This window comes from Medicago sativa, chromosome 6, assembly GCF_051527215.1.
Source record: "Medicago sativa cultivar Bolivia chromosome 6, Bolivia_mono, whole genome shotgun sequence".
In the NCBI taxonomy this organism is placed as follows: Eukaryota; Viridiplantae; Streptophyta; class Magnoliopsida; order Fabales; family Fabaceae; genus Medicago; species Medicago sativa.
In genome coordinates, this window is record NC_140754.1 from 53644776 (window position 1) to 53657441 (window position 12666).

The following is a 12666-nucleotide window of genomic DNA, read 5'->3' on the forward strand; positions in this document are numbered from 1 at the left end:
ACCTTCAAGCATAAGGTTTATCCTCAAATAAACTATCTCACTCGATGTCATCTCACTTATCAAAGAGCAACGACTTAAAAGACTACTATTCTAGACCGCTCGAACCATCTCACTCCAAACCCAATTCATCAGTGGGTCAGTTATCTAGTAAGGACGTCATTCCCGCGAGGAGGCACACTTAAAATTTCAGAACAGGAATTCAAATAGAATTATAACTGTCCCCATCATTCACATTGAATCATAGTCGATGTGTACGATCAGGATCGATAAAACAACTGTTGACTTTATAATAATGTTTTTCTAATATATTTTTCTTTGGGTTATAAAGCATAGGATATATTGGATGTAATCGCCAATAACAATATGCTTCTTTACCTTTAGCACAATCAAAGTTTTCATTGAATGCCTCGAAGGGTTTTTGATCGATGCCGCTTTCACAAGCTGAAGATTTCGTAAAGACAAGGCAATTCCAAGGCGCCGTCTCACCTAACCAATCATACGTACCACAAAATGTGAAATCGAAAAACGTTTCATTCTTTTTATAGGTCATAATCCTGCTAGTTGAATCAGTACTGTAACATTCAATGTTTATTTCTCCAGGAAAAAGTCTTTCAATGGTAATTGTATAGAAAGTTGATCCCAAACAGTTCAACCAATTGTTCCAATTCCAAGCATACGTGACTTGACCAAATAATATTAATATTAAAACAATTTGCAATATTGCATTATTTGTTGAAATATTAGCAATAACTTGGTTAACAGTTCTTTCTCTCATTGGTACCAAACACCAATATGGCGATTCTAATCTCACATGTATACAATATGATCTTAAATAACTAACTTTATCAAAGAAACTCATAAGATTTCTTTAAAAAAAAAAAATCTTAAGATGAATATTTAAATGCCATACGTTAATAAAATTACATTAATTATCAGTTTTTAACCGATGTTATATGTAACCAGTTTTTATCGGTTTTAAGAGAAACCAACCACTGATTTAAAAATTAAATGTCCTTCAATTTGGTTTTTTTTTTTTGAATAAATTCAATTTCATTGGTTTGGAACTTTGGATTGTTATTGTTCCAAAAAAAAAAAAAATCAAATTCAATGCAATTCAATTAAGTGCAGTTCCTTTAAAAAAAATAAAAAACATATTAAAGTGCAGTTGAATGGTTTGGTTCTTGTCTACACATCTACATACTATTATGGATACCTGTCCTAAGGGTGATGTAGAGAAAAATCAATGACACTAATTATATTTTGAAGCAGAAAGCTATTGAGATTGATAAAAGAAAAGTATGATTATCAAAATAAAACTAAGGACTTTTTTTCTTCTTTAGATTATTGGATTGTTTAAAAAAATATATACAAGTCTTATTACTTTTTTGACAAATGTAGGAACTTTTTTTCTCCTAAATTGACAATATAATGTTCAGTATTAATTTTTAACAATTTTGGGCTGAGGTTTTATTATCCGAGGAGTGTGACATGTCTTTATTGGTCTATGTGGCCAGGTTGCGCGCTAGAGAGGGGTGGATAGCGCTGTTTTTAAATTTTTTACGGAGTTTTATCAAAAACAATTTGAAATGTTTTGACTAATTGAAAACAAGCTTGACCAATCACAACAATTACAAAAATTTAAAGACTATGTGCCAATGAGATTTACAATAGAATTGAGAAGTTCACAATGTAAATCTTATTACAATAGAATTGATGTAATTCTTGACAATTTGCAAAACTAGACAATTTCAAATCCAAACCTATAAGGAAATATCACAAGCTATCAACCAAAAACACAATGTATATGCAATTGATAAATTGTATAGGAATTTAAACTAATTGATCCAAGCACAATAGTAAAAACCTAATTCAAAGAATTACATCAATTTTTATCAAAAATTACTATCAATTATTAATTTTCTACACTATCAATTAATCAATTAACATATATAATTAACGGAAATTAAAGAGGATAAGGAAAAAATAACGAAATCGATAATTTTATAAATGTTCACCTTTACGTTTTCGCTTCGGGCTACGTCAACTCTTCTTGGTGAAAACGCCTCCACCAAGGTCATCCACTAATAGTAACAATGTTGAATACAAATGCGATTACAAGAGTTACTTGGAACTATCCTAGTTCTTCAACCCCTATGTAAGGACTCCCCCAAACTTTAAATAACCATTGATATTGAATTTGGTGTTTCATGATGTCTTCAAATCCTCAATATACCCGTAAAACCTTTCGAACTCTTCACTCAAGTTCCTCGATGCTACGTCCGGCAAATAGATACCCTTGAACACAAGAACAATTAGAAAGAACCCCCAAGACCTTTGGAGGTGGAATGAGATTATTCACTTCACTTAATGTGTGAATCGATTCTGACAACATAAATGCAAGCCAGAAACCTATGAAGATTGATACGATTTAGTGCAAATGTGAATCGATTCAAGTGAGCCCAGAATGAAGAATGAAGCGATTCAACCTTTTAAGAATCGATTCAGTGCAAATCAAAAAGAAATCATGATGTATCAACTTAAGTGTGATGCCATTCAAGGTTTTATGAATCCATTCTTTAGAAGTCAGAAACTTCAGATGATACGATTCACAGTTTTATGAATCAATTCAGATATGACTAATTTTCAAATAAACTAGCAATGCACATGACACAGGTGAATTCTAGGACAATGAGACATAGATGCTAGGTGCTTTAACAATGCTATATACTTAAAACTAAGAGCAAGGTAATCATCTAAAAGTAAACTAAACAACATCATCAAAAACACATATAGTAGAATGCTTCAGTCTTTGGCTTCTTTACCAATTGGAGCAGTGCAATTGTAACCTTTTATTAGGGTACATATTGTGAAACAAACATTACCGCACATTTTCTATTTGTTTTTCATTTCTTCTTGACTCAATCGAATTAAGTGTTGGACCGTATTTTTATTCAAAACTATAGTTGTATCAGGTAGTTTGCTTTGAAGTCTAGGATTCATTTCCTTTTCTTTGTTTGCAGTAATCACAAACCTTTGCCTTACTTAGTCCTGATTTTATGGGAGATGTATATGTTATTAGAGTAGGGTTGATAATGAACCGAACTAACTTGAAAATAGTTTGAAATTCGATTCGGTAAATAATTCGTTGAACTTAGTTCGTGAACCAAATGAGTTGAACTTGAGATGAAAATTAAGCTCGTTAAATAAATGAGTTGAACTTGAGTGATATGTAGTTTGACTCGTTTGGCTCATGAGACAACTCGATACATATATTTATTGTTGTTACCCATTGCTATATCAATTATAATAATAATTTTAAATGAAATATTATTCATACTTTTTTCATCCAAGTTTAACACTAATTCTCACTTTTTTTTTTGACAAGCTAATTCTCACATTTGAAAATGGCTACTTAATTTAAATCCTATGGCCGGCGTTAAAATAAACACACTCATTTATATTTAGCAACTAGCTCAGTTGGTATGAACAATGCATAAAATATGCAAGGTCCGGGGTTCAAACCCCGGCCACCACCACAAAAAAAATGTAAGAAAACCAATAACGTTATCAGTCCCACATCGAAAAGTTTTGTGAAGCATGTGGAAAAAGGGATCTTTTTTTTTGTGGTGTTTAGGGTTCAAACCACATACCTTATATATATTATGTATTGTCTTTATCAACTGAGTTAAGCTCACGGGGATGAAAAAGGTATCTATAAAAAGAGTAGCCTGGTTGTGTTGGAATTGAGTTACAGCGTTGTTAATTAGTAAATCAGTAGCGCTAATCATCAATTTAACTCCTCATTAAAACCTTTATTTTCTATTCAAATTCAAATTGGAATTTTAATATTAAGAGACATATATATTTTTTTGTCTTTTGGTTCATTTAATTCGAGCTATCGAGCTGAACCGAGTTGTACATGAACCTGAATCGAGTTCGAAATAAATAAGATGAGATTGTGACGAATTCGACTCGAGTTTCGAGCCCATTCAAATATGATCGAGTCGAGCCAAGCTGAATCAAGTTCGACTCATTTCCTACTATAATAATTAGAGTAGTGATATTTGAACAACCATTTAAGAAAACTTTTGTAACAACTTCGTTTTTTTTTTATTGTTATAACACAAATAGAGAGGAAAAAAAAAACATAATAAGAGAGTTGTTAAAAGGTTGTCTTAAAGTGGTTATACAAATATTATTTCTCATTTTATTATGACAAAATAATATAAGTTCCACTTTATTTTTATCAATGAAAACGAGTGAATTTGTACAAAATATATTATTAGAGAATATTCAATCTCAAGATGATATGAAACACACAACAACTGAATTTGTTGGAGATTAGTTTGGTAGTTATAAGTTTGTTATGAAACTGTAAATAATACTATGCGGTAAAGTCCATAGTATTTAGCATAGAACAACACATTATATTGTATATAAGTGAAAGGTGTACACTTGTAAAGATCAGAACAGAATATTGATCAAAATGAATAGACATGAGATTTCATCCTCTTTTACCTTAGTGAAAGTTCTCACTTTTCTGTTTCTCATTATGGTATCGGATCTCTCTCCTTCCCAATCCATAGTCGCTTTCCACTTACTCTGAACCTTACTCATATGATGATGCTGTTAAATCACCTAGTTGGGTACAAGTCATGAATGATGAGCTTATTACTCTTAAGAAGAATAAGACATGGAAGATAGTTGAGCTACCACCCAATGTAAAACCAATAGGCAGAAAATGGGTATACAAAGTCAAGTACAAATCAGATGGTTTAGTTGAGAGATTTAAGGTCTGATTGGTTGCAAAAGGATACAATCAAGTTGAAGGCTGAGATTACTTTGATACCTTCTCACCAATAGCAAAACTTACAATTGCAAGGATGGTGCTTGCTTTAGCTTCTATTCATCACTTGCATTTACATCAACTTGATGTAAACAATGCCTTTCTACATGGAGATCTCCAAGACAATGTTTACATGACCATTCCTGAAGGTGTAGAAGTTGATAAACCAAATCAAGTATGTAAGCTTCAAAAGTCTCTCTATGATCTCAAACAGGCAAGCAGAAAATGGTATGAGAAGCTCACTACAATGTTGATGAAACAAGGTTACACACACGCCAACTCAGATCACTCCCTTTTCACCAAGTCTACTAATGACTCATTCACAATACTACTAGTATTTGTAGACGATGTAATACTGGCAGGTAACTCCTTGGCTGAATTCAAAAATATCAAATATATCCTTGATTATTCTTTTATTATTAAGGATCTCGAAGTTGTCAAATACTTTCTTGGTCTTGAGGTGGCTCAGTCCAAAGAGGTGATTTCCTTATGTCAGAGAAAGTACTGTTTGGACTTAATCAAAGACGACGATCTTTTAGGTGCTAAACCTGCAACTACGCCTTCAACCCTTCAATAAAACTGCATCAAGACAAAAAAGGTAATTTTGCTGACATCTCTGCATATAGAAGGCCAATTGGTCGCTTGTTGTATTTAACAACAAGACTTGATATCACTTTTGTAGTTCAACAGTTAATCTATTTCTTATCTAAGCCTACAAAAATTCACTACAAAGCTGCTTGTCATGTTGTTACATATATCAAAGGGTCACCCAGTCGAGGCCTAATGTTTTCAAGAGTATTTGAACTGCAAATTTTTGGTTTTTCTGATGCTGACTTGGCAGGACGCCTTGACACTATAAGGTATGTAACATGAATGTGTTTCTTCATTGGAACATCTCTCTTTTCTTTGAGAACTAAGAAGCAAACAACTGTCTCTCGTTCTTCAAGCTAAGCCGAATATATTTGCACTTTGATGACATGTCATCTTACGTTATTCTGAGCATGTTTTTCAGTCATTTTCAGTAGGTTTTAGCAGCAAAAAGGAGGACTATTAGAATGATTTCCTATGATTTCTGGACTTTTGTAATGTTTTCTATATTTGAGTCTGTAATTCTAGTTTTTCCGAAACATAGCAATTTTAGGGGGTTTTGAAGTAATTGACGAAGAAATCATGCAAATCGGAAAATCATGAACATCTAAAGAATTGTCAAGACTTTGGGAAGACCAAGAATGATGATTCTAGAGTCCTCAGGAGACTTTACATAGGGAGGAATTTTGTTCCCAAGTTCTGAGGTAAGTTAATTGAAGACGAAGACCTAAAACCAACGAAAATCGAAGAAATTGGGCCCAAGAAGGCAATTCGATGCGCCTAGGGCATATGCCATGCGCATAAGGCATGGCAAAAAGGCTATATGTGCCTAGGTCATATAGCATACTGATGAGTCATTATTTAGTAGTTTTTATATAATATTTGGTTTCGTTTTATTTGGATTTAAGTTTATTTTATTTAAATATTATTTCCTTTTAGAACTATTTTACTTCAATTGCATATTATTATATTTCAGGAACGAATATTTGATAGATTGAGTCTTGGAGCAAAAGAAAGAGGATTAGGAGCTGATTCGGGTTGAAAATACGAAAGATTGAAGACAACAAATATAATCTCCCCAAGTCAGAAGCTTGGCACGGCCAGTGCCACCAGCTGGCACGGCCAGTGCCACCAGCTGGCACGGCCGTGCCACCTCACAGGCCTACTTTTGCTGCTTTTGCTTTATGGACAAGCTGCCTATTTTGACCTAAAAGTCCGTGGTTTCTTGTGGAACATTCAACTGAAAAGTTGCTTAGATTTTAAGTCGACATAAGACTATAAATAAAGTAGCTAGCTATCACAACAATTCATCTATTATTCTTGGAATTCAATAAGTGACAATTGTCTTTCTTAATAAAAATTCTTTTCTTTTCCTTTACTTTCTTGTTATTTTACTTTTATGTTTTTCTTTTTCTTCTCCATGTCTACGATGAACATGAGTGAGTAAACTCTTCTTGTCTTGGGATTGTTAGATAAGTCTAATGACGTAATCTTAATCAAACCAAACCATAAACCCTAGTTTTATATAAATCTACTTTCTAATCTAATTTTGCCATTTTTATAATGATTTAGCAATTACTAAGCTAAGAAGCGAACACGGAGGGTTTAGTAATTGTTAATTCATCATCACAAATATTAAGCGAAGGATCGAAAGATGAAGTTTTAATATTGGAACAAGTGAAATTAAGCGAAGGGTTGCGAAACATGAGAATAGTGTAGTAAACCTTGAGACATATAAAGTTTCGTTCTTCAAGGATTCTAATAGCAATCAACCATGAGAATAGGCGTGGTTGCTAGAGGAACACACTCACTGAGACCGAAAGGAAATGTGATAGGCTAAAGAGAAACTTGTCTTTAGAAAGTAGATCAAATATAAAGCTAGAAGTTTAGGGTTTGTTTGTGAAGGATTCGTTGTTATGATGAACCAATAATCCTAAGACTCTTTTTATTATTATTTTCTTCCGTTAAAAATCAAAGCCTTTTGCAACTGAAGCTTCTTCTAATCATTCTCTAAAAGTTAGTTAAATTGAACAACTCCCTGTTAGAACGATACTCTTTTATTACTACACGGGTAGAACCGTGCACTTGCGGTTTTATCCCATCAAGTTTTTGGCGCCGTTGCCGGGGAGTTAACTAATTTGATTAAATTTTTCTTAGTGATTAGAATTTTTCTTTTTCTCTTTTTCTTCTACTTCCTTCTTTCTTTCTTTTACCGTTAACTTCTTGGGTTCTTATTTTTTATGCGAAGAACTAAAAGTCTTTGTGATTTCGTTCCCGAGATCGAAAGGTATTTGCATAAAAGAAAGAGAGAAGCACGAAATAATATCGCTATGGCTGAACACACTCTCAAAGAGTATGCAACACCATCTATGGATGAGCCACAAGCTATTATTGTGTACCCGACGGTTGAGGGTAACAACTTTGAAATCGAGCATGTATTACTTAACTTGGACAAAATCAGTTTTCTGGATCGCCCGCTGAGGATCCAAATCTACATATATCAAATTTTCTAAGAATCAGCGGAACCTTGAAAGAGAATCAAGAAGCCGTAAGGCTGCACCTCTTTCCTTTCTCATTAAGGGATAAAGCTAGTGCTTGGTTCCATTCATTGGAAGTTGGTTCCATTACTTCATGGGATCAAATGAGGCAAGCTTTCCTTGCCCGATTCTTTACCCCCTCTAAAACTGCTAAACAAAGAGACCAAATCACACGGTTCAATCTAAAAGATGGGAAGTCTTTTTATGATGCGTGGGAGCGTTTCAAGGAAATGGTTAGACTTTGTCCCCACCATGGTTTAGAGAAGTGGCTCATAGTCCACACTTTTTATAATGGCTTATCATATACCACTAAGATGTCTGTTGATGCAGCTGCAGGTGAAGCTTTAATGAACAAGAATTATACAGTAGCATACGCTTTGATTGAAGACATGGATCAGAATCACTATAAATGGACCGATGAGAGACCCGTCACCAATTCTTCACCATCTAAAAAAGAGGAAGGTATGTACGAAGTCTCTAACTATGATCATCTTGCTGCTAAGGTTGATGCACTAACCCAAAAATTTGAAAAACTAAATGTTAGTGCTATCACACCTGCTCCTGTATCTCCTCCTTGTGAAATTTGTGGTATATTTGGTCACATCGGTGTTGAGTGCTAACTAGGTAGCGCTGCTAATGGTGTTGAGCAAATGAACTATGCTCAATACAACCAAGGAATGAGACAAAACCAAAACTTTTATAAAAACCCTCAAAATTCCTATGGACAAGTAGCACCACCTGGCTATGCAAACAACCAGAGAGTCGCGCAGAAATCAAATTTGGAAATTTTAATGGAAAACTATGTCATGAACCAATCTAAATAGTTTCAAGAGCTCAAAAACCAAATCGTATTTCTGAATGATTCTCTTTCCAAACTCACTACCAAAGTTGATTCTATTGCTACCCACACTAAAATGCTTGAGACTCAAATCTCCCAAGGCCCAACAAGTGGCCACCTCTTCTCAAACACCGGGAGTCTTTCTTGGTTAAACAGAAGCCAACCCCAAAGCCCATGTTAATGCTATTTCTATTGGGGTTAGTAAGTTAGGAGAGACTATTGCTAAGGCTAAAGACATTGAGGGAGAGAGTGTCAAGCTTTTAGGTGAGAAAATTGTGATAAAAAGTAAGAAACCGCTTCATACTACCCAAGCACCTTCCCCATTAAGGCTTGCTAAGCTGAACTTGGAGGCTCAATTTAATAAATTTATCAACATCCTTATGAAAATTTGCATTAAAATTCCCTTTGCAGAAGCTTTGTCTCGGATGCCTCTATATGATAAGTTTTTAAAGGAAATTTTTTCAAAGAAAAAGACTATAGAGCATAATGAGACAATAGCTCTGACTAGGGAAAGTAGTGCAATCATTAAGAAGCCACCTCCCAAGCTTAGAGATCCAGGTAGTTTTGCCATACCTTGTATGATTGGGAGTGAGACCATTGACAAGTGCGACTTAGGAGCTAGTGTTAACTTGTTGCCTTTGTCTCTCTTTAAGAGGATAGGTATAGAAGAATTGAAACCTACAAAGTTGGTCTTGAAGTTAGCTGATCGTTCTACTATAAAGCTAGTTGGATTTGTTGAGGACATACCTTTAAGATAGAAGGGATATACATCCCGACTGATTTTGTAGTAGTTGACATTGAAGAGGACGATGACGTCCCTATAATTCTAGGAAGACCTTTCCTCGCTACTGCGGGAGCTATTGTTGATGTTAAAAATGGTAGGATTATTTTTCAAGTGAGTGATAAAATTGTAGGATTTGAATTGGAAAATGTTATGAAAGGTCCTGCTCTTTATTCTTGTTGCATGATTAAAGATCATGATGTGAAAGAACGCTTCATAGCGTCATCTACACAATATAATCTATTTGATCCTTTTTAAGGACACTTTCTAACGGTCAAGCTAATGACTCTAAAAGAGCGCTTCGTGGGAGACAACCAACACATTTAACCGCTTTTATTTTGTTCGTTTTTCATTGTTTTAAGTTGTTTTACCGGTAATTGTACGAGTATGATTCAAGAAAATGAAATTTTTTGAAGTCCCCAGTCCAGAGAGATGGCACGGCCTGTGCTGCCACTAGCACAGCCGTGCCTGACTAACCAAGCAACCCACCTCGAAACTCCAGAAGGTTGGCATGGCCCATGCCCCCAGATGGCACGGTCGTGCACGACTTCAAGCACCCTATATCCACAAAAATTTTCTTCTTCTTCCTTCATTCTCCAACACAAACATCACATTACATTCAAACCTTTCTCTAAAACCTCCATTACCAACAATGTAACGCCCCATTTTCCGTAACGATAGAAAATGGTGTTACGTCTTAATACTTGAGTGTCTAAAGCGAATTAAGTTCATAAATCTTACTTTTACTAGTAAATTAATTTGGTTATTAAAAATTTAATTTAAATAAAATCTTTCTTGCATTTTTTTTTAAATAAAAGTCTTTTAGCTCTTGATCGTAAAACACAAGGATATAAAATATGCATCAATATAATCTACACGACGTTAATTATTTTGCCCTTAGGCTTACATATTCGTGCTTGTCAGGGGTAATTAGATATTTTACAACACCTGCAAGTTAATACTTATTACTTAAGTCAACCTAATTAAACATAATCATCTGTCATGCTCTTTGACACCTAGAAGCCACTACCACATAAGAGGAGGTCACGTGAGCGTAGAGTTATTTAGTCTACTAAGTACTAGAATTAGCTCCACAACTTTAACCCACTAAAAGTTAATATGTACATAATTAGAACAAAATCTTCTAACAACCATTCGGGAGATCTTCATTAGCACCACCAACACCAAGGTCTTCAGAGGGATCCACTTCATCTCCAGCACGTCCACTCACCTCCACATCAGTCACGGTCATGTCTGCTCCATCCTCCTCGGGATCATTCTCAAAATGATAAACAACGGGGGGACGCACACTAATGCGAGCGGTACGACGAAAACGAGGCCTTGGTCCTCTAGCCCTTTCAGAGGTCGAATTCTCCCTAGCTCTATCAAGACCTAATGTACTAATCATCCTCTCTAATGGTAACACTACCTCCAAGGTAACATGATGAATGACAGATGACACCACTAAACCTCTTATTCCTTCGGTTGTCCTAACCAACCCTGTGAAAGTCAGAGTTTGGGATGCCCTATCCAACTCCCAAACCCCATCACCTATCTCCTCTAAACACTCAATCTTGCGGGTTCCCGAGTGATTCAGTAACTCTCCCGGCATCATCTGCAAATTGTAAGGGTGAAATACTCGCACACAAGGTTAACTAAATGCTTAATAATATTACATGATGATATATAATATTTTATAGTTACATATAATGTTTTTCAAATAAAGATATATATAACAAAATTATACATGTAATTTCTTTCACTATTAAATCCTACAAAAATTTAAATAACCACATAGAAATTAAATAATCACAAGAAAATATAAATCAATTGAGGACACAAAAATTTATGGCAACCACACACATCAAAGTTAGTCAAAACAAAGATCACTTAACACTTTATCATAATCAATACAAAGGTTATAGTTTTGACTTGTTAGTAGCATCTTGGTTAAACCTACTCCATGGAGACCTCTATTATGAGTGTAAGGCCGTCTCAACTGCCATAACATGATTGTTTGCAACGAGTAGATATATATTCTCTACTCCAACCATTCTGGCCCGATCGATGCACCTTATTATAGATAGTCCTGCACAGTCAGGTATCACTGCGTCGGGTATTATGATTTCCTCCAGTTAGAGAAGCCATCACTAACTATTGGTAGGAGTTCAAAACGCCTGTGATCCCCAGAAGGTCTGTAGTCGACCCAACCGAACCTATCCTCAGTCTTATATGCGTTATCGTATTATAAGAAACAACCTGTATTACTCTTTACAAAAATTATTATTTTTGTAAATCTTCAACACAACTGTTTTCATCAACAATCAACTTAACAATTTAATTGTCAAAAGTCATAAATGTACCTTAAGAGAAATTTCTTCAAATAAAATTAATAATAATAACTGTGAGTTAGTTATAAGATAAATAAATTAAGAAAAATATATTATATATACTTACAATACCACGTTTAACTGATTACTTATCATATATATATATATGTATGCATAATATTTAGAATGTTTTCTAGAATTTCTTCTTTCTACTTACTGTCCATTTCAATAAATAATATAGATAATCAAATTTGCTCATTAATAATATATATTTAAAATATATTAATACTACAATTAAATACACAAATTTTCTTAATCTCATGTGATAATATACATATATATCTTGGGCGTTCTCTAAAGTATATCCCCTTACCTTTCAGCTTTTCAAAACTTGAGTAATCACCTTCTTCAACACCTAATTACTCATCAAAATAATTTTCTCTTAACTAACTATCATTGAAATAAACACTAAAATTATTAAATGCTAAATATTTAAGAATTATAGAGTTAACTATATATTTGGAACGTAACAGCATGAACATTGAAAAAAATTCTAAAGACAATTTTTCCAATAGCTACAATGAACTAGTTAATACAAGTGGTGATATCAGTTTATTCTTTCTTTCTTATTCTAAAAGAATAACTTTAGAAATTTTAACATGATGAATTTCTACTAGTTTTAACCAAAACTTCCATAAATAATTATGAGTTAATAAAACTTTTAAAAATAACTTCTAATAGCTACT

General features: G+C 34.0%; 1 protein-coding gene, 1 non-coding gene and 1 pseudogene across 2 annotated transcripts; 1 reads left to right on the forward strand and 2 right to left on the reverse strand.

Moving 5' to 3' along the window:
- Window positions 1-7764: 7764 nt before the first annotated feature.
- Window positions 7765-8795, forward strand: LOC146915667 (uncharacterized; annotated as a pseudogene).
- LOC146915668 (small nucleolar RNA R71) lies at window positions 8124-8230 on the reverse strand. The gene has a single exon (XR_015017100.1). It is a non-coding gene; the product is annotated as a small nucleolar RNA R71 (small nucleolar RNA).
- Window positions 8796-10426: 1631 nt separating the features above from the next.
- On the reverse strand, window positions 10427-12381 carry LOC146915669 (uncharacterized). Its single transcript, XM_085718033.1, has 2 exons — window positions 12294-12381; window positions 10427-11205 (listed from the first exon to the last, which is right to left on the reverse strand). The coding sequence occupies exon 2, from the start codon at window positions 11203-11205 to the stop codon at window positions 10735-10737; it is 471 nt and encodes a 156-aa protein (XP_085574159.1). The 5' UTR covers window positions 12294-12381; the 3' UTR covers window positions 10427-10734.
- Between the last annotated feature and the right edge of the window lie 285 nt (window positions 12382-12666).

Coding starts and splice junctions, on each gene's coding strand:
- LOC146915669 (XM_085718033.1), bottom strand. CDS start 11,205: ATGATGCCGGGAGAGTTACTGAATCACTCGGGAACCCGCAAGATTGAG.